The 21,277-nt window shown below is 47.5% G+C and overlaps 1 protein-coding gene across 3 annotated transcripts in view; it reads right to left on the reverse strand.

The window, feature by feature from the left end:
* Positions 1-3,168: 3,168 nt before the first annotated feature.
* LOC102449417 (cytochrome P450 2J2-like) overlaps positions 3,169-21,277 on the reverse strand; it is a 37,391-nt gene continuing 19,282 nt past the window's right edge. Inside the window, exons 1-9 of one of the 3 annotated variants that reach the window (XM_075936098.1) lie at positions 17,843-18,093; positions 15,497-15,659; positions 13,969-14,118; positions 12,833-12,993; positions 10,309-10,485; positions 9,605-9,740; positions 7,336-7,523; positions 5,405-5,543; positions 3,169-3,649 (exon numbers count right to left, since the gene is read on the reverse strand). In XM_075936098.1, coding sequence (XP_075792213.1) covers positions 3,474-3,649; positions 5,405-5,543; positions 7,336-7,523; positions 9,605-9,740; positions 10,309-10,485; positions 12,833-12,993; positions 13,969-14,118; positions 15,497-15,659; positions 17,843-18,052 — 1,500 coding nt within the window. In that variant the 5' untranslated portion in view covers positions 18,053-18,093 and the 3' untranslated portion in view covers positions 3,169-3,473. Of the gene's footprint in view, positions 3,650-5,404; positions 5,544-5,572; positions 5,936-7,335; positions 7,524-9,604; positions 9,741-10,308; positions 10,486-12,832; positions 12,994-13,968; positions 14,119-15,496; positions 15,660-17,842; positions 18,094-21,277 lie in introns of those variants that run through there. The other 2 variants (XM_075936097.1, XM_075936099.1) reach the window with 2 other exon arrangements.

Consider the following 21,277-nt stretch of genomic DNA (forward strand, 5'->3'; position numbering starts at 1 on the left):
TCCCCTCGGCCAATCTCTCAACTCATTTTGGCTGGTTGTTCCCAATTTATAGAAGCTGAGGATTGGGCTGGGGGTGGGGCAACCTCATGAAGCTTCCTCTTCCCTCCAGAAGACAGAGCCGCATGGAGTAGGGATGTGAACAACTACTCAACTAATTGACCAGTTGCTTCCCCCACCCCTTGCTGCCTCTATCATTAAGAGGCAGCCAGGGGGAGGGAAAGAGGAGGGGAAGCTTCAAAGCGGCAGCGTCGCATGGAACCCGGGGTCTGCTGCTTTCAAACACAATGTGGAGCCCAAATCCCTGGCTGGTCCCGGGCTGCTTGTGGCGTTTCAAAGTGACAGCTCTGCGTGGAGCCCAGGGTCAGCTGGGTACTCCCCTGCTGATTCTGGGCTCCCTTTGGGGCTGCTGCTTTGAAATGCCGTGGGAACCACAGGGTCAGTGTGGGACTGGTTAAGTACCCAGCTGGCCCCATGTTCCACGAAGCACTTTTGCCATTGAAGTGTAGCAAGAGCCTTTGGTCTGTTGCTACACTTCAAAGATGGCGAGACCCTTATTCACTAACTGAATAGTCAAAGCAAATTGCATAGACTATTCAAATAGCCAAATAATCTCAATGTAACATCCCTAACACAGAGCAGTCCTCCGCTTAAAACAGCAGCTGCCGTGTGACTGAGGGTCCCTGCAGAATGATCTGCGAGCCTGATCTGGTGACTCGGCGGGATGGAAGCGGCCTGTGAGATGTATCTTGCCCAACCCTGGACTAAAGTGTGGGCTTCAGAGGGACTGAGGAGGAGAGTGTTGAGGTGTGGGAGGAGGCTCTTGCTTTGGGGGTATCAGGGCTAGGGCATGAGGGCTTACATGGACAGGCTCTTGGTCAGTGGTGCAGGGGGGGGGTTGCTAAGGCAGACCTCCCGCCACTCCTGGCTGCCAAGATGCCAGCCATGCTTCTGTCAGCTGCCAGCCCTCCTGGCACTGGGTTCCTGACCCTGGGGCTGTCTGGTACAAGAACGTCCATGGTCCTTCTGGATACACTTGTGTAAACTAACTCAAATAAGGCAAATGTGATGACAAAATGCTAATGAAAGAGCCATTCGTAGACTGTGTTGAAATGTTCTGGTGGGCTCTGTGTGACCTCTGAGGCCATAAGTTACCCCATTGCTGGGTAGGGTGTTACAGCTGTCACAGCTAAGGACAAGGAGACTTTTCCGAGGAGAGCAGCACGAGCCGTCAGGCTGGAGGACTCAGGAGGAACAGGGGCACCTGTGCATCTGTCTGCTCCTCTTTTCTCCCCTCCCCATGCAGCCACTTAACTGAGGCAGGCCCAGAAGACTGAGAAGCTCAGCACCTCTTCTCTCTACATGAGGCAGCAACTGGCATCAGCCTGCAGCCCACACCCTCGGCAAAGTTCCCAGCTCCAGAAAAATTCGTACAGGTAGCTGAGCCACTGGGGTGTGGCTCCGCTTTGGGGCACACTGCAGTGAGTCCCCACTTGCTCCCCCTGGGGCAGGAGAATGGACAAGGGGGGGCACTTACCAGAGACATTGGAACCTGCGCTGGCATGAAGAGGGTTCCCAGGTCTTGGAAACGGCCCCCACCCTCAGGAGCCAGGTGGCAGCTAAGCCAGAGTGGGCTGGACAGTGTCCTTCCTGTCTGGACGGTACTTCAGGTGGGGGAGCACAGCTGCTGGGTGCTTCGCCAGCCCAGAGGCTCGCCAGGACTCAGGGAGTGAGAGCTGGGTGCAGCCAGTGGGGGGCTGGCTGAGGGATGGGACCGGCCATGCGGCCAAAATGTAGCATGCAGCTGCCTAAAGGGGCACCACAGAATTTGGTGCAATTTGGTGCCTCAAATTTTGTAGTGCTCTAGGCAGCTGCATATTTTGTGTGCATAGGCCTGGGCCTGGATAGACCCCAGAACCTACTGTTCCAAAATTCAGATGTTCCTCCCACTGGTTGAGGTTTAAGAAAATATGGAGCCTACCCACTCAGTCCCTATAATTATCAAATAATTGACCATATACACTATTTCCAATGCTACTGTAACCCCTTTGGTATTTAGGGAGCGTGGTCCTTTAAATCTTTTTCCTGGGGAGGGGGGTAAAACAGGCAATACTGGGTCAAACTGAGTAATTTTTTTAAGCTGAATCAATTGGAAAACCACAATGCAACTTGACCGGGAAGAAAAATGTTCTGTACACGAGTGCAATTTCGCTGACTCCTTGGGTTTTCTGCAGGTATTTGAAAGGGAACAAGAGGGAGGGAACTAGTGAAAATGGCAGGATTCATAAACCACCATTCACAGAAGGCTGATCCTATTTCAGGAAGTAGAGCAATCTTCTGAGAGAAAACATTGGAAGGCACAGGCATGCCTGCATGCTCACAAGAAATGGAGGGAGGGGGAAAGAATGAAAGAAAGAATTGAAGGAAAACTGCTTCTCAAATAATCGTGATTATATTTCCTTGAACTAAGTAGGGAGGTGAATGAATATCTGGTTAACTTGAAGGGGTTAGGAACAGCCCCCCCACCAGGGGAAGCAGAAGCTGGCCCCTTTGCACACTGGGCTGCCGGCTCCTGCTGTCTGTCCCCTAAGTCGGGAGTGGGAAGGCCAGGAGAAGGAGCTGGCTCCCCTACATGTGGGCTGACATCCCCCTGAACACGGATAGTCCAGCATATGGAGGTGTGAGTAAGATCCTGCTTAATCTATTAACTGTTTAACCAGGGCTTTATATCCCTAGAACTTAGCATCTCACATATGAAGTGCAGAATAAATATTCTTTTCATGTAGGCACAGATTTGGGAGCCAGGCGATGTGGATTCCACTGCTGAATACCTAGCTAGGAGAGTCTGGAGAAGTGCAAGGTGCTTTTTGTGTTCAGTGGGTGTTGTGTGGGGCTGAGGAGGCAGAGGTGCAGCCGCCTGGGGCCCAGCAAGACCTGGGACTCCTCAGTTCCCGCTTGTGCTGGGTCCTGGTCCTACCATTGTTGCAGCTTTGCCTTCTAAATGTACAAAGTGCTGGGCGGCTCTTACTATGTTTAAAAGGCAAAGGCGCAGTGGTCCGGTACTCGGTGTGAGCTGGGACTGCTCAATCCTGGCTCGCACGAGGTCTGGTAGGAAAAATCCTGCTTTTTCCTTTAAATTCTCCTAACCCTGTTTAAAAAGTGAGAAAAAACTTTGTTGTTTCCACAGAAGCAAAATTTATTGAACAAAGCTGTTGTGTCATGAAAAACTGCAAATGAAACATGTTCCTTTTGAAGGCATTCATGAAATACATTCACCTTTTTTAAAACCCAGGTCTGCAGATTCACAGGGCAGTAAGAATGAATAGGCTGTTCTGAGTTTGCATACACAGGCTGCTTTGGGAGGGACATCAAGACTAACTGCCAGCATGGTAGGATAGATGCAGCCCTATAAACAAGCACGGTAAATACTAATTATTTTGAGAAATGGGCCAATGACAAAATTGCTCTGACTCTCCCTACCGAGACACTGCACAGATCTTGTATGGCTGCGGAGAAAGAGTAGCTCCCATTCTGAACTCAAGGCTTAGCTTTACGCCCTTTGGAGCTTGGAATGTAAATTTCTGAAGGAGGATGGTGAAGAACAGGAACAGCTCTGTTCTAGCCAGCTGCTCGCCAAGGCAACCCCGCTTTCCTGAAAAGAAAACAGTTGTGCACATCAGCCAAAGGTCCTTGTCAGAACAGTTTAGGTCTCATGACAAATGAGGTGTTAATTTTCCATGGTAGCAATTTCAGAACTGTGGGGAAGAAGAGATGGTTTTGTCATCAGTCCCCACCCCCTTTCTGATTCACCATTTGCTGTATTTAGTACTAAAGTTTCCTTCATTTATAACTGTGGATGCTAATATTTACATTCATTACGGCAGTACTTCAGTAATTCCTTCTCATGATAGAAACAATGATGTTTGATAACTCTTGGAAGATCAACTGCATCTCTGCATGGCTATTGAAGTCCCGATCTACACAGTTTAACTATGCCACTACACTACTACCTTATTTCTGTATAACAGATTCCTCTTGCCATAACTGCATCCACACTAGAAAAGGTGTGATGTTTTAATTTATATTGATTTTTTAAAATCACATACCTAACTGACAGAAAACTATGATTTCTGTGTCTAGTTGGTATCTTACTTCCCTATCACGTCTGCCACACACCGCTGTGTTATTTCTTGATCGAAAAGTTAAAATACCACAGGTCAGGTGTAATCTGTCCCTGACCTAGCTTCTCAATGACATAACACATGGACCGCTGAACACAGGCAGGTCTAGCCAGCATTATTCCTAAATGGGAGGCCTTGACTCTGAGTTTATGGATACCCGCACTTAGACGTGGCCTAAGTTTTCTTGAAATAACGCTACTTATTTTAAAATAATGTTGCTATGTAGATGTATCTAAATTGGCGAGACTTTTGAACAAGAAATAATCAGAGAGAAGTCTGATCTGCAAAGTTTGGCTTTAAAGCTGAACTTCCCCCAAAAGATGTGGGGCTATACTGACAGAGTCAAAATTATGTCATTAGAGAAAAATGGGCTAGCTGTAAAGTTTGTATCCTAAATCAAACTGGGTTTAGGGGCTGATACTCCAGTAGTGTTAAAATGACATTCATGGGAGTGAGTATGAAACTGATTCTCCTGTTTTCTTTCTTTCTTTTCAGAGATTTTTAAATCCAGAAGAGACTATTAGACCATTTAATCAGACCTGCCTACAACAGGCCATAGAACATCACCCAGAGATTGCTATATTATGCCCAACAATTTGTGATAATCATAGAGCACAGCATTTTGAAATTCTCCAGGTTTGATTTAGAACCTGTTCTTGTGCTCAGAGAAGCTAATGCTAAAGTTCCTATTGACTTAACACTGTGCGATCAGGTCCTTAATGATGGAGAATCCATCATATCCTATAGTAAAATATTCTAATGGTTCGTTGTATTTTAGGAAGGTGTTTCAGGGATCTCCAACATTGTATTATCTTCCTCATGTTTTATTCCCCATGGTGCCTCTTCCAATAAGTGAAAAGGAACAGTGAAAGATGAGGAAGGCACCACCTAACCTCACTCTGATGTTCCTAACAAGTGAAGTAGGCTACTTCCTCTTTCTACCCACTTTTGGTTATGTCTACACTATTTTTCCTTTGTTTCTGTGGTTGTGTCTAGCTCCGCTTTAGGAAGGAGCACTTGTTCAAGAATGACATGCCCTCTACCTATGACAAAACTGTGCAAGCTGGACAGGGACATGAATGCTGCTCATGAGTTTTATTTCTGAGCTTTTCATTTTCCATTGAGATTCTGCCACTAATAAACACTGTGGGTTTTTGCCTAACGTGAAAAAGAAGGCCCAAGACTTGGTGCTATAATGCTAATGGAGAGTGTCAGACACATCTCACCTGCAGAGAATGGAAGGAAAGTTTCTCTCTTCTTGAATCGACCATCCTCCAGAAAATGCTTAGGATTAAAAGTGTGAGGGGTTTCCCACTCATTCTTGTCAAACAGCACTGATGTCAAAGTGGGAAGCAAAACAGTACCCTAAAAAAAGAGAACAAAAGAAATTTAACACTTCCCCGATTCCATTTTTAATTGTGACCCACAAAGAGGTGAAAAAGGAGGCACCATGTTGTTTCTTTTTAATCTTTTATGATATACAGAGAAGGGACAACAGGATTATTTAAAAGATAATTTTCCAGCCAGTTCTTTACCTTATATTTATCTCAAACCTCAAATTTCATTTTCTCTGGTTTTGCTGTTAGTATTTCTGGAGGAACCAGAATGAACAGAATGGCAGACATCACAGATTTGAAGGAAAGAGAGGAGTGTTAATCTTTGACAAAAGAGAGAATTTCTTCCAACTGTTTTTAAGCATTTTTAAGCATTTCCTTCGTAGGTGCAATACTATAAACCTACAAGTTCTCATGCATTTCCTAGGAAAAACAAGGTAGGCAGGATTCAATATTTTATGTAAAAACCAATCCAAAAAAATTAAATACTCTCAGGAATTTTTATACAACATAAAGATTCATAGAGGAGCAAAACTCACCCACCCACCTTTCTTTTTTAAAAGCTAAATTGTCATGAATGTGGTGGTAGTTGGGCTTACATGACGTTTTTGTGCATAGAACAGCAATGGGCAACCTATGCTAGTTAGTGGGCCACATGAGAGGGCCTCCTTCATCTCAGTGCGCTGCAAGGTTGTTGTAACCAAGATGGTCTCCCAGGTATAGAGTAGTTTTGCTAACTGCACTGGTTTACGTAGAGTTTGTGGGGTGTGCGAAAGCATCCATAGTGGTATTCTGATGGGATGCAGAGACAGCATGTGGTTCTCAGTCAATGATGTGTGCAATCAGCATGTGCATCTCACTTCATGTGCCCTTACTTTATGTGCATGTCACTTTAGCAATTCCAGTAGGAAAAAAAACTGTATGGCTTATACAATGCACTTTCCTTCTGCTATTGTGCACACATTTCTTTTAAGTTGCATTAATGAGGGGTTTGTGTTGGGAGAATGGAAGCTCGCCACAAGCAATGGTTTCTTGCGGCCCACCGACTGGTAGAATGGTTCTCTGCCTGGCTCCACTCCGGAATTCCCTTGAGCTTGGGTGTGTCCCAATTTTTCTGAGCATCAGTCTACAAGCTGGAGAAGAAGAATGTGCCCAAAGGTTAGGATCTGAGGAGACCCTCTGCTAAACAAATGCTGGGAAATTAGTTAGAAATTCCAGCCTGCTCCCTTCCATAGGGAGAAATTGTGGCTCAGCGTCATGGCGAGGTGGAGTCAGAAATGCTGTGGCTTGAGACAAAAGAAATTCAGAATTCTGTATCTGCTGAAGATAAGATATTCCCCACCTTTAAATACAAATCACTCACTCCCATCTCTAAACACCAAGGCTCAGACCCTCTAAGGTATTTAGGCACGTAACTCCCACTAGTTTCCAGAACACTTAGGTGCTCAAATAAGTTCAAGTTTCTGGGTCCAAGAGCCTGGCTGACCTTTCTTGAGGAACAGCCACAGTGGTGAACTTGTGCAGGACCTAATTCCTAGTCCTTTTACTAGGGTTTCATGCAGTTAATATAAATCACTTAAATCATGTTTTATGAAGATTGCAAAGCTTGGGAATGTGAGTATCAAGATTTTGGTTTGGGAATTATATCCCAATATTTGAAAGTGCTTCTCTGTATTTTCCTTGCTTTCCAAAATAGGTACAGAGTTGGAACTGTGTCTTCCTCATGGCAAAGGTGTATCTGTCTGTGGTACTGGGTAGGGCTCATCTCTATGAAGTTCTTAAACCAAGATGAGAAATGAAAGATACATTTCTTCCCAGCTTACTTTTGGCACTTGGTATCCAGCCAGTGTTGTGTCCCTTGTTGCCATTCTAGCCACACTGAAAGGCAAAATGTTGCTTATCCTTTGCACTTCGTGAACAACTGCATTGGTGTACGGCATGTTGTCCCTGTCCCCTAGGGTGGGCTGTCGAGACTGGCCAATCACTGTGTCAATCTCTGCTTGCACTCTCTCTAGGAAAAGAGCAGAGGTCATCATGGGTATGAGAACAAACAATATGTTCATGGAACAACAGGCTTAAACTGGGCAGGGTTTAGAGTTCAATGATTCAAGGTATTTCTAAGAACACTCTATTTATGCTTTGAAAAGAGTATCAGTGAGCAATGTAGATCTAAATATACAAATACATAAGAAAACTGCAGCTGATTAGGCAGAGACTAATGCAATGAGAGAGAGATGAGAACCATTTTTAAGTGTAATTGAATTATAATAGGAAAACCTCCTTTAATACCCACACGGAATGCAAGAAGCATTTATTTACTCCACTTCTCAAAATCAAATGTAAAGACATTATCAATACAAAAGAGCAAAGTCAATTACTGGGCTGACCTAAGGGACAGCTGAGCCTGAAAATATTTATGTGCTGTTTTTCTCAGTCAGGCAACATTCTCCAGTTGTTCAGGCACAGGGTCAAGCCAATACCTTGCTTAGAGTCCAGGGATCGCAGCTATTTTTCATGACAGAAAGCAGGCTTAATCTTCCATTATTTTCAACACAGGCCCCTTGGTTGCTTCTCTACCACACATCTGAAGGCTAAAGAGGACACTTCCCATGGTCCACCTTTTTAAAATCCACAAGTTACATTTCATAGACTCATAGACTCATAGGCTACGTCTAGACTGGCCCCAAATTCCGGAAAAGGGATGCAAAGCAGGTAAGTCAGCATAGGGAAATCCGCGGGGGATTTAAATATCCCCCACGGGATTTAAATAAACATGTCCGCCGCTTTTTTTCCGGCTTGTGGAAAAGCCGGAAAAAAGCGTCTAGACTGGCCCGATCCTCCAGAATAAAGCCATATTCCGGAGGATCTCTTATTCCTACTTTTAAGTAGGAATAAGAGATCCTTCAGAAAAGGGCTTTATTCCGGAGGATCGGGCCAGTCTAGACGCTTTTTTCCGGCTTTTCCCCAAGCCGGAAAAAAGCAGCAGACATCTTTATTTAAATCCCGTGGGGGATATTTAAATCCCCCGCGGATTTCCCTATTATGAAGTTTAAAATTAGCATGCCCCTTTCGTAAAAGGGGCCAGTGTAGACGTAGCCTGTGTGCTGTGGGGAGACTGGTGCTGTGCTGCGGACGAGTGCTGAAATCACTGTTGCTGAGGGGAGCCTGGCGCTGGGCTACTAGCAGAGCAGCTTGCAAGGGACAACCAGCAAGTGCAGGCGGACAGCAGAGTGGTTTGCTGGGACGACCGGTGAGTGCAGGACCTGCGGCTGAGTGCAGGACCTGTGGCTGGTAGGAGCGGCAGCAGACAGCCGGCGGAGCAGCGGCAGGAGCCACCACCGGACCACGTAAGGTGCATGTAAGGTGCATCGATCCCCACCCCTCCAGGTTGGGATGGTGAAACTCTGCCGGGTGAACTTTTGAACCCTGGGGCAGCACTGACCCGGGGCAGAGACTTTTGGGGTGTTGGACTTTTGGGACTTTGGGGGGATTTGTGGCTGGGGGGAGGGCCTTTCCTCATGTTTGGTCTGTAAATCCGAGTTGTGGTGTTTCCCCAATTTAGTGGTGTTTCCCCAATTTAATGCAGATGTTGGTTACCTCATGTTATTAAAGGTTTGCTACTATACAGAGGCTCTGTGCTTGCGAGAGGGGAAGAATTGCCTCTTTTGAGGCACACAGAGGTGTATGTAAGATTTCCCAGGTCACTGGGTGGGGGCTCGAGCCGGTGTTGTATTACCTTGTTGGGAGGAGACCCCTAGATACTGAACCCGGCCCTTGCTGCTATTTACTCAGCCTGGCAGAAGGGTTACATATGCATTAGCCACAAAGCCAGCTTCCTCTTAAATCAAAGTTGTTACAGCTATGGTTTCCACCCCTTAGCCCTGTGCCAGTTGCTGGAGGTGTAACTAATGGGGAGAAAAAAGGAAAAGCAGGAAAGGTTTCTAAATGCGGGGAAATGGCAACTGTGGGAAGAAAGCACCTTTGTACAGACTGTTAATAAAACCATATTCTGAATTCTCTGAAAAACTTGATGGGGCAAGGGTTAAGGGCAGAAATTCAAGTGATATTAAGAAATAATCCATGTCCATTTACTTTGAATCTCTGGATTTGTGGCCATGTACAGCAGAGCCCAGCGGATGGTTGTAGATGTTGTTTCAGTTCCAGCAAAAAAAAGATCTAGTGTGGAAAATAAGAGATTTTCTTCATGGAAACTAGGGTCAGCATCCACCTTAGAACAAAGACATAAAGTGGGAGGTATGAAAACAATATTTATTAGTATTATACAAAGACATGTAAACATCATACCAGGCTCAGGTATGCAAACTGCTGGGTGCCCTGCATTTCCACTGCCTTCAGAGAGATTTGAGCAAACACAGCCCCTCACAGGACAGCACCATTAGATAGAAACACTGTGCTTCGGGAATAATTTTTGAGAATGAAAAGTTTGAGCTGATTTTAGCTCTTAGCACAAGGCCTGCTGGTGTCTCTGAAAGAATCTCAGGCACTTTAACTGACTTTTTGGTCTGGCCCCTACTATTTTTAGGCCCTACTTCAGCAAAGCACTCGAGCATGTGAGAAGGCCTGCTGACTTCAGTGAACCTACTCTTCACTGCTTAAGGCAAAGCATGGGCTTAAAGGCTCTGCAGAATCAGCCCCTGAGGTTTTGAACTGTTCACTAATGGAGGGTCAGATGCTCAGACAATTCATCTGGAGATCTCTGTCACTGTAGTTCTACTTCTAATTTTTAAAATAAAGAAGTGGATTGTTCCAGTTTGCTTTGTTCTCTGATCTCTTACCTTTGCCATTTCCTTCAGATAAGAGTCAATGAAGTCTCTGGTTTCTGAGGGATTCCAGTCCTCTTTGTGCTTTGCAATAATTTCCCTCACAAAACACTTCAGTTTCTCCCAGTTTTTGAACATGGTGTGATGGGGTCCTGGGATCCATTTCATTAGGTTAGGGAAGGTGTTGTACAGCTTTTGACATACAAACACAACTCAATATGATTTTGCCTCTTTAGAGAAATCCATTTTATGATTTCATGTACCCCCCTGTATTCAACTGGAGGGACCACATTTATTAAACCATCCTAATACATAATTTCATTATGGATGTGCTCAGAGTCCTCAGGGGATATCAGCAGCCCAGCATGCTATACATTTCACATCTTCATTTCAGACAGTCCCTGACCTGAGCAGCCTAGAATCCAAATAGACAGAACAAACAAAGGGTGGAAAAAAGGATGAATTAACGTCATTTTACATAGCGAGAATTGACGCAGAGATTAAGTGACTTGGCCATGATTGCTCAGGCAATCTGTTACAGAGACAGACTTTTTAACCATCTTGCTAAGATATGGACTCTTTTCTCTCAGCCCTCCACTGGGCTGGTTATCAGCCACTGCTCCCATTGCTTTGGCAACCCTAGAGCAGGGGTGGGCAATAATTTTTCGTGTGTGTGGGGGGGGGCACTCCAGGATCTTTGAAAGTGGTCCAGGGCTGCACATTTCTGTGGATGGGTGCAGGGCCTAGGATGGAGCTTGGGCGCACAAGGGTGAACAGAGTAAGGAATTGGGGGTTCAAAGGATGGTGTGAAGTATGAGAGGGAATTTGGGTAAAGAGGGGGTAGTGACCTGGGTCAGGGGATTGGGGTATAAGGTCAGGTAGGCAGAGTGGGAGCACGAGAGGATTCAGGCCTGGGGAGTGGTGTAGGACGGGGTACAGGGTCTGGAAGGGAGTTGTGACTTGAGGCAAGGATGTGTACAGGGTTTGGGTGGTGACCTGGAGGAGAGAGTTGGGGTGTGTGAAGGGAAGTGATGCCAGAAGCAAGGTTGTGATTACCTTGGGAGGTGATTACCTAAGTGTCTCCCAGCCAGCAGCCCTGCAGCATCTCCCAGGAAGGCTGGGCTGCCTGCCTGCTGCAGCCCCAGTTCACTTAAAACTGCAGGCTATGCCCTGCATGTGGCTCTCAGCTCCAGAAGAGGGGAGAGGGTTGCGCTGCCCCCATTTCCCAGACGATTCTCTCTCCTTTTCTATTGACAAGTTGTTTCCTCCCAATAGAAGGTGACGATTGGGTGGGGTTGGAGACCACACAAAACCTCCCCCTTCCTTCAGAGCAGAGAGTCACACGGAATAGTTCTGTACTTCAAATAGCAACTGCTGTGTGACTGAGCACCCCGGCAGGCGGGTCCGCACGCCGGGTCCGATGGCTGGGTGGGCTGGAAGCAGCCCCAGGACATATCTTGCTCACCCCTACCCCACAGGATCATGTGCTCTATTGCCTGAGCCTATGCAATAGCAGACACTTCAGAAGGAAGGAGACCACCTTGTTAATGATTTGCTGATTAAAATGCCAGGAAAAATACAAAAAGTTCATTACCCCAGAACCTGGCCTCACATGCCGACACATGATGTTGATACTATTGACGTTACTGCAATTTTTATCAGAGGTTGGACTTTGGTATTGAAGGGCTGGTAAAGCACATGGGAAACTGCCCAGGCCCAGCACCACGAGCAGATGGACACAGGCACTGTACTTTGCCTCTCAACATGACTGCTGCTGTTCTGGCCGGGTTATGTCTCAGCCCCGTCACTCTTCGGTGCTGAACTGAGAGGCACCAAGAGGAGAAAGGTCCAACCTCATTTGGGTAACGTTTCCCTGGAAAGCTGGGTTTTTCGTCTAGCTCAATGATCCTGCATCATAATGAAACACAGTACTTTGTCCCTGCAAATGGGGCCACCTGAAGGAGCTCCTGGCTGGGTGAGTCCCTGATTTTGATGGCAGGTTGACTGTTCCTCCAGGGTCATCTCCCACCTGGCCTGTGGCATGAAGACACCCTGCCACCCCCACTGCCGCAAGCTAATCAATGGCGCCACACAAATCTTTGAGATATCTCTCCCCTGAGCAGAGTCCAAGACACTGGGAGACAACCAGGAAGGGCGTTGCTCGGGAACAGTGAGGGTTTGTGACCCTTTCACCTTTCTTTCTTCTAAGGCACAACTCCCTGATACGCAATAAAACAGTCCACTGGGTCTTCATCCCCATTAGACATCGCACTATGTGTATGGGGGGAGGGGACACTGGTACCGAAAATGCAGGCTAGAGGATCTGGCAGGATTACCTTCAGGGGGGCAGGGTGGAAGAGAATAGCTAGAGGGGGAACTGAGGTGAAGAGAGATTTGTTGGGGAATAGGACAGCATGGATGCCCTAGCCAGGATAATGTCATGGTTAATCTGGGACCAATAGGACTCTGTGATACTGAAACTACTGAGGGCGTGGCCATTGTGTTCATGAGGCTATAGGCAAAATCAAATGAGATCTACCTGGCTCCAAATACTTCCCTGGAGATACAAATTCTCATCAATCAACTGCAGTAACTTCTGGAACTCACTGTCATGATATTCAAACCGGACCCCGAATGTGATGGAACAGATAATGTTGGATATAGCATTGTTAATTTTAAAATGAGGGTCAAAAGGTTGCCCTGGAAGAGAAAAAGGGAGAAATTGGAGTTCTTCTGGTTTTTGTAGAAAAGGGGAAGAATGGTGTTGACAGGCATAAACTAGTTGATGTGTACAAAATCCATTCTCAACATGTGCATCTATCACACTCCCTTGCACACACTCAGACACATCCCTTCAGCAATGTTTGCTTCATTGTCACATAAGTATTGACAAAACTTTTAATGAGCTGCCTTTTCCTGCATGCAGCAGAACTGCCAGGTCAAGTGATTTTTTTCTCTGCACAGAGACAGTTGTACCTCATGAGAGGTCTCTGCCTTTGTTATAGTGTAGGGAAATGCTGCACGTGTTATTATGAACCACTTTCTCTCCCTTGTCATTAATCTTGGCAATGAACTCTTTTGTGAGACAGTTTGCAAATCTGTGTGGCTACCTGGAGGCTGAAGAGAAGCTGACAGCTCAGGAGTTAGGGTATGTCTAGACTACATTCCTCTGTCACTGTGCCTCTGTCGCGCCGTGCCGGATCAGCTGAGGGAAGCCTTTGTCGATCGCTCCTATAAACCTCATTTCACAAGGCATAAGGGAGCGGTCAACAAAAGCTTCCCTTGTTGTCCAATCTGTGTTTTGACTCGCGTGCTGTGCTGACAATCAGCTGAGCCGGCACAGCGCGATGGCCATTTATATTTTAATGAAGCCGAGGATATTTAAATCCCCTCTTCATTGACTATGTCGGGTAGTCTACAACTACCCCCTATGTCATTACTGACAGATATAAAAACATGAAATCCAAAAACCACCAAACTTTTAAATCTGTATACAGATCTGGATGACAGCAAAGTGCATGTGTGTCTAATGGGCTAAACCCAATCCCTCATCATAAATGAGCGCTAGGAAAGATCTAGCTTTAATTTCATATTTCAGGCAAATCTCAGTTATTTCACATTTGTGGCTACAATTTGTGATAGAACACTTAGTGTGTCATTCTCTCTCATTCTCACCTTTTTCTTCCTCAAATGCCTCTGTGAGGTATCTGTTCTCCTCCTGTATGCGTTCTTCTAAGCTCCTCTTCCCCAGGCCAAAGTTTCTTAAAGTTGATAAAGCAAATCTTCTTTGTTGTTTCCAGTTATGTCCATTGGAGAGTACTAATCCTGGGGTGAAAAAATGACAACTAGTGTATTGTAATGGTCATTACCTTAATACTCTCCCTTTTCAAGTTTAATTGAGGCCTGGTTATTTTTCCACAAGATATTCTCTTCTGTTCTGTTCTCTTCTGTTCTGTCCCCCAGGCTCATCATTAGTATATTAGAGTGCCTGGGCTCTCTAAAAGTGGGGTCATGTCCGACATGCAGAAGCTACACTTTTACAGAAAGCGTATAGACCTGAGGTTGAAGAAAGTAGGCTGCAATGCCAACGACAAATGAGTTTGGAGATGTAATTTTGAGAGATTTCAGAAGTCTAATCCTTCCAGTGCTGACTCTTGGTGAAGGAAAACATTCAAGGGACCACGCAGGATGGAAGTTCATTCTATATACCACCATCTGCTGTTGCTGCCACCATGGCTATGGCAGTTGGGATGTGAACATGAGAGGTCAAAGAGACATGAGAACCTGTGTAATATTTGCAAAATCGAATCAAGTTATTAAGGCCCAGATTCTCAAAGTTATTTAGGTGTCTAACTCCAGTTGATTCCTCTAGTTGTCTGGCAGTGGGAATGGGGTGTATCAATCCTGCACTGGTATAGCAGGGGTTAATCTTTCTCTCTTGACAAAGGAGGCCACACCCCCTCGGCTCCACTGGGCATGCTCCAGCTAGAGAGAGGATATAAAAGGCAGCAGAACAGCTCAGTCTGGGCTCATGAGGAAGGAGATGTCCTCTTGACTCCTGTGGGAGAACTGCCCTCAGTGCAGGATGTGGAGCCTAGACAGCCGGAGATGGACCCCTACACACAGACTTGAGATGCCACAGAGAAGGGAGATACTGTGGAGACCCAGAAATAGTGAACTGCAAAGAGTCGGGTAGAAGGTAACCAGGGAAACTTGGTGATGAAGAACTAGAGACAAGCTCAGTGAGTTTTGGTAGGAAACCTGCCTTGGGTTCAGAATCTGGTGGAGTGGGCAGGCATGATTCCCACCCTGTCACCTCAAAACTTGTGGCCTTGCTTACTAACACTATTGACTCTGGTCTCTATGCTGCACTGTCCTGATGGCAGAGGTCCATATGATTGACTCTGGCTGCCCTTATTGCAAGCATCGCATCACTGACTTAGGCAACAGGGCCATGCAGCCCCGAGACTGGGGGCAAACCTAGAGAGGCAAACACAGGCTATAACGAAGCCTGACCCCAACCCCAAAACAGTGACTGGCATATCAACCCTGTGATAGACACCTAAACAACTTTGAGAATCTGGTCCTAGGTTATTACTGTAGCACAGACTTCAGTTCATACACATAAAGTGTAACCCATTTGCAGGATCAGGGTCTTCATTTTCAGAAACGGTACATGAGAAATGCTGGAAGAAAAACTCACCAAATGACTTGCTTAATTCCTGGATAAGAGGCATGTCTGGGCGATCAAGAAAGTCATCGCCCTGATGGACAAGCACTTCCTTCACCAGCTGGAATCCATTTACAATCACAAATTTCAGGTTACCCAACTGCAGGCTGAAAATGTTGCCATATTTTTCAGCAAGCTGGAAAAATTAGAGCATGTGCATTAATTCACGTTTATTTAGTATGATAACCAGAACTAGAGCTCAGGTGTTGACTTCTTACTTTTATTATTGTAGTGCTACTCCTACTTATTTGTATTACAATAGCAAGGAAGGGCCTGGCTGTTCAAGCACTGATTCAAAAGCCAGCGCCTGAGAGCTCACAACAAGATAGAACAGGGGAATGATGCATAGAAATGGGGAGGGGAATGAGACAACAGTAAAACAAGCATATCTAAGGACAATGGCTGCCCTGAGCCTTTTCCTAAGGGATGTCAAAATAAAACTACTAGTGAGTAAAATAATAATTAATAAATAAATAAATAAATACATAATAATAATGTGTCATCTGAAGAAGTGGGGTGTGCCCACAAAAGCTCATGATATTGTCTACGTTTTCTCTTAAAGCTGCTAGGCTATTCATTGTTTTTAAGAGGTTTTTTTATATGTAAATAATAGCTATAGAGAATTGGCCTCCTCTGTGGTAAGCAGAGCAGACATGTTCCTGACTGGTCGCATTATAGACTGCAGATACTTTGTTCTTATGTAGTGAAAAAACTCAAACATACTGGTTTAAACAAAACACCCTCCAGTTCCTCCAGAAGCCAACACCCACCTCACAATATACTATCTAGCTCCCTGGGGCACTCAGAGGGTGTGATTGTAAACTGCACAAAACAAATTACTGGCTTCCACAGAGTTTATGTGAAGGGGTCTCATTCTAGTCCTTGAAAGGAGATAACACTCACAAATAATGTTATAAACTCTTTTGGGCTTCATAATTTACTTTGTATATCTGATAACCTCCCTCTCCATCACATCCTTCCTCACTTGCCAGGGAGGTTCCACCTCTGGCCCAACCCCTCATGTGCCTTACAAGTTTTTACTAACCCTTCATTGTTGGGAAGCTCATTCAAAGCCGTGTAAGTAAATTCCTGCAAGCCCTTTTGCATTGTCACTGAAGACTCCTTGTCATTCTTGCAAGCTCCTGCCCCATCTAGTTCCTTGTGAGCTCCTCCAATCCTAATGAGCACCAACCTCATACCGTACACGGATCCCTTCCAAGTCTCAGTCTACCCTATACTTGGTTACTTTTTATGAGCCTCTTTTCACATGGATCCCCCACAGACAGTGTGTGGTGCCATGAAGCAGCTCCTATCCTCAGAGGCCTGGGCTGGCTGTGGGCAGAGGTTGATCTGGCAGCAGCCCCTGCTGCTGCTCTGCAGTTTAAATGTGTAGAAGCCCACCCGGCTCTTACTACAAATCAACTGCAGAGCTGCTGAGTGGAAGTAGATTCCGGACCTGGTGCAAGCCAGGACTAAGCGCCTTGTCCCGTCGATTAATCACGTAGTTGATAAAAATTCTATGGACTACGTGATTCATTAAATACCCACCCGTGGAAAGGAATCCACAAATGAGGCCCTCACCTTCTGCACATGACAGAGGGAAAAGGAGCATGGCCAGAGGTGTCCCCGTGCTCTGGTGATCCTGGATAGCAAGCGTCTGGAACTGCACATGGGACAGCTAGGAGCTGGTGCAATTCAGAACATCTAGAATGGGCTCTCATTTAGGACAAGGGCTAGCGAGGCACCAGGAGAACCCTGAGGCCCTGGCAGTGCAGAGAGCTGCTGCCATGAGCTGTGCCAAACATTCCTCCGGCACAGCTGAGGGCCTGACCCAGTGTCTCCAGCCAGGCGTGCGTTGTCCCTTATAGCTGCCATCAGGCGCTGAGCGCCCGACTCCCACAACGCTGGCCCCTCCACTCATCCCCGCAGCGCCGGCCAGCAGCGCCCTTCCCCCCACGGATGCAGGGCCCTGCACGGCCAGGTGCTGCTCACCAGCACTGGTGGGAGGGGCCGCGCTGAGCAGCTCATGCACCATCCTCCCCAGGGGCGGTCCCCAGGCTGCGCGCCAGCGGCTGGGCCGGGCAGGGCATGCGCCGTGTGCACCGGGGAAAGGTCTGCGCATGCGCCGTGTGTCCTGGGGCGGGCCTGTGTTCCCTAGGGGGATGGGCCTCCACCCCAGGGGTGGGCCCGCGCATGCGCTGTGCGCCCTCTGGCGGATCCGCGTGCCTGGGCCTGGAGCACCAAAATGGCTCTGGCCGGCCATGTCTCCAGCACTCTTGCAGACAGCACTCCCTGTGCTTGCTCCCCTCCCCCGCTTACCTTCTCAATGGCGATATGAGGCCGTTTGACATCAATGTAGAGTAGGTTGCCCAGGAAGGGCAGGATCAAAGGTCCCGGAGGGAAATTCCTCGGTCGTCTCTTTTTCATTAAATCTGAAATCAGCAGGAACAGGCCCAAGAACACGGCCAGTGTCTGAAAGGGCACAATCTGCCAGAGCCACAGCAACCCAGGGGCAGCCTGCAGCGGCATCTTTCCTGGCCAGCTGTGCACCTGCAGCTGAAAGAGGGAAGTGTGACGGGGCAGAGGGAAACCCGGTTGCAGCGGGCACAGCCCCACCCTCCTGCTGCTGGTGCCAAAGGAGGACAAAGGTTAGAAGCCAGATGAAAACAACTTGAAACAGATACACAAGAGCTTCCCATGCCAGAGTCTTAACCCAGAAACTCTGCTAGGCCCCCCCATTGTGGTTCCTTAAACTCATCAGCAAAGATCTGTCAGATTTTTCCTCCTTAGGTCTCATTTCTCATTTTCACCAAGCTGTTTAAAAAAAACCATTTACAGAGTCTCTCCTCCCCCTTTCTTTATCGTGAAAAATATCTAGAGGAACCAGATTGTCTACAAATCCAGTAGTCAGGAATGGAAAAGATCTTCTTACCGTGTGTTTTGAAAACACCGTTCTCATCTCCCCCATTCTCTATTACAGGAGTGGGCATCACTTTTGGCGGGGGCCACTCCTAGATGTTGCAAAGTGGTCAAGGGCTTCATTTATCTGTGGGGGTGTAGGATGGAGGTTGGGCGCAGCAGGGCACATAGAGTAAGGGACAGGGCTGCAGGAGAGAGTGTGAGATCTGAGAGGGAGTTTGGATGAAGAGGGGTTGTGACCTGGGTCGGGGGATTGGTGTGTAGGGTCAGGGAGGGAGTCTGGATGCAGGAGAGAATCTGGCCTGGGGACGAGGTATAGGAGGGGATATGGTCTGTGAGGGAGTTGTGACCTGGGGCAGGGAGGTGCAGAGGGTTTGGATGGTGTTGAGGTGTTGAGGCGCAGGAGACTCAGGGGTCCCTGAGGAGGCTCTGGCTGAGAGGCACTTACCTACGTGTCTGCTGGCCAGCAGCCCTGCAGCACCCCCAAGGCAGGCTGGGCTCCCTGCCTGATGCAGCCACAGACCACTTGGAACTGCAGGAAGCTCCCTCCATGTGACTCCTAGCCCTAATAGAGGAGGGAGGTTTCTGCTTCCCCCATCCCCTCGGCCAATCTGTAAACTCATTTTGGCTGGTTGTTCTCAATTTATGGAAACTGAGGATTGGGCTGGGGGTGGGGCAACCTCATGAAGCTTCCTCCTCCCTCTAGAGAAAAGAGCTACATGGAGTAGGGATGTGAACAGCTACTCAACTACTCGTCCAGTTGCTTCCCCCATCCCTTGCTTCCTCTATCATTAAGAGGCAGCCAGGGGGAGGGAAAGAGGAGGGGAAGCTTCAAAGCGGCAGCGTCACATGGAACCCGGGGTCTGATGCTTTCAAACACAATGTGGAGCCCAAATCCCCGGCTGGCCCTGGGCTTCCTGTGGCGTTTCAAATTGGCAGCACTGCGTGGAGCCCTGGGTCAGCTGGGTACTCCCCCGATGATTCTGGGCTCCCTGCAGTGCAACTGCTTTGAAATGCCGTGGGGACCACATGGTCAGTGAGGGACTGGTTAAGTGCCCAGCTCTTGGTCAGTGGTGCAGGGGATTGCTAAGGCAGACCTCCCGCCACTCCTGGCTGCCAACATGCCAGCCCCAGCCATACTTCTGTCAGCTGCCAGCCCTCCTGACACTGCGTTCCTCACACTGGGGCTGTGTGGTCCAGAAACATCCGTGATCCTTCTGGACCATGGATGTTGCCAGACCAGAGTCCCAGTTCAGGGATACACTTGTGTAAACTAACTAAAATAAGGCAAATGTGATAAGAAAATGGTAATAGAACAGCCATTCGGAGACTGTGTTGAAATGTTCTGGTGGGCTGTGAGGGACCTCTGGGGCCATAAGTTACCCCATTGCTGGGTAGGGGTTACAGCTGTCACAGCTAATTTGACCTTCAAGTCAGCTGATCGTCTGGATAGAATGAGGACTGTCCCTATCTCCTTTGGTGCCCTGTGCCACATCTGTCCCCACATTCCTCAAGAAGATATCCACTGTGTGTGTGGGAAGAGTGGGGGGGCTGTTCTCACAGAGGGGGATCTAGGGGCCGCAGCTGCAGAGGGCAGGCGGGAGCAGGACAAGGAGAGCAACATGAGCCTTCAGGCTGAAGGACTCAGGAGGAAGAGGGGCACCTGTGTATCTGTCTGCCCCCCTCTTTTCTCCCTTCCCCACACAGCCTCTTATCTGAGGCAGGCCCAGAAGAGTGAGAAGCTCAGCACCTCTTCTCTCTAAGGGTATGTATACACTACAGCACTAATTCGAACTAACTTAATTCGAATTAGTTAATTCAAACTAAGCTAGTTCGAATTAGTGCATCTAGACCTAAAAACTAGTTCGAATTAGCGTTTTGCTAATTCGAACTAGCATGTCCATATTGAGTGGACCCTGAACTGAGGTTAAGGATGGCTGGGAGCAGTGCTGGCAGGGCATCAGGTTAGGACTTAGAGTGTGGAGCTGCTGCCTCAGGCTAGCCGAGGGCTGTGCTTAAAGGGACCCGACCCCCACCCCGGACAGACAGTTCTCAGGGGTTCCCCGCTCAATTGTCTAACTCGATGAGGGACAGCAAAGCCGTCCTGACTTGGAGTGCCCTGAATGCCTGCACTCGGCACATCACAGCACTCGGCCATCAGCCCAACTGCATGTGTCGCAGGCTGCCATCCGGGGGGGGATTAATTGGGGGGCTGCAGAAGCGCTTCCACCCCGAGGAGCCCGCAGAGCCACCCCAGTCCTCGTATCCCATTCCTCCCTCAATTCCTTCCACTTACCCCTCCCTAGGCCCCCTTCCTGATGTACAAAGAAAGGACACGTGTGTTCAAAAATAGAAACTCTCTTTATTGAACAATACTTGGGGAGACTGGAAAAAGGAGGTGGGAGAGGGGAAGAGAGAGGATGGGAGAGGGGAGGGCAACTAAAATGATCAGGGGTTTGGAACAGGTCCCATATGAAGAGAGGCTAAAGAGCCTGGGACTTTTTAGCTTAGAAAAGAGGAGACGGAGGGGGGATAGGATAGAGGTCTATAAAAGCATGAGTGGTATGGAGAGGGTGCATAAAGAAAAGTTCTTCATTAGTTCCCATAATAGAAGGACTAAAGGACACCAACTGAAATGAATGGGTAGCAGGCTTCAAACTAATAAAAGAAAGTTCTTCTTCACAAAGCAAATAGTCAACCTGTGGAACGCCTTCTTGCAGGAGGCTGTGAAAGCTAGAACTATAACGTTTAAAGAGAGTTTAAAGAGAAACTATAGAGTTTAAAGAGAAGTTAGATAAATTCATGGAGGTTGGGTCCATGGAATGGTATTAGCCA

This window comes from Pelodiscus sinensis, chromosome 9, assembly GCF_049634645.1.
Source record: "Pelodiscus sinensis isolate JC-2024 chromosome 9, ASM4963464v1, whole genome shotgun sequence".
Taxonomy (NCBI): domain Eukaryota; kingdom Metazoa; phylum Chordata; order Testudines; family Trionychidae; genus Pelodiscus; species Pelodiscus sinensis.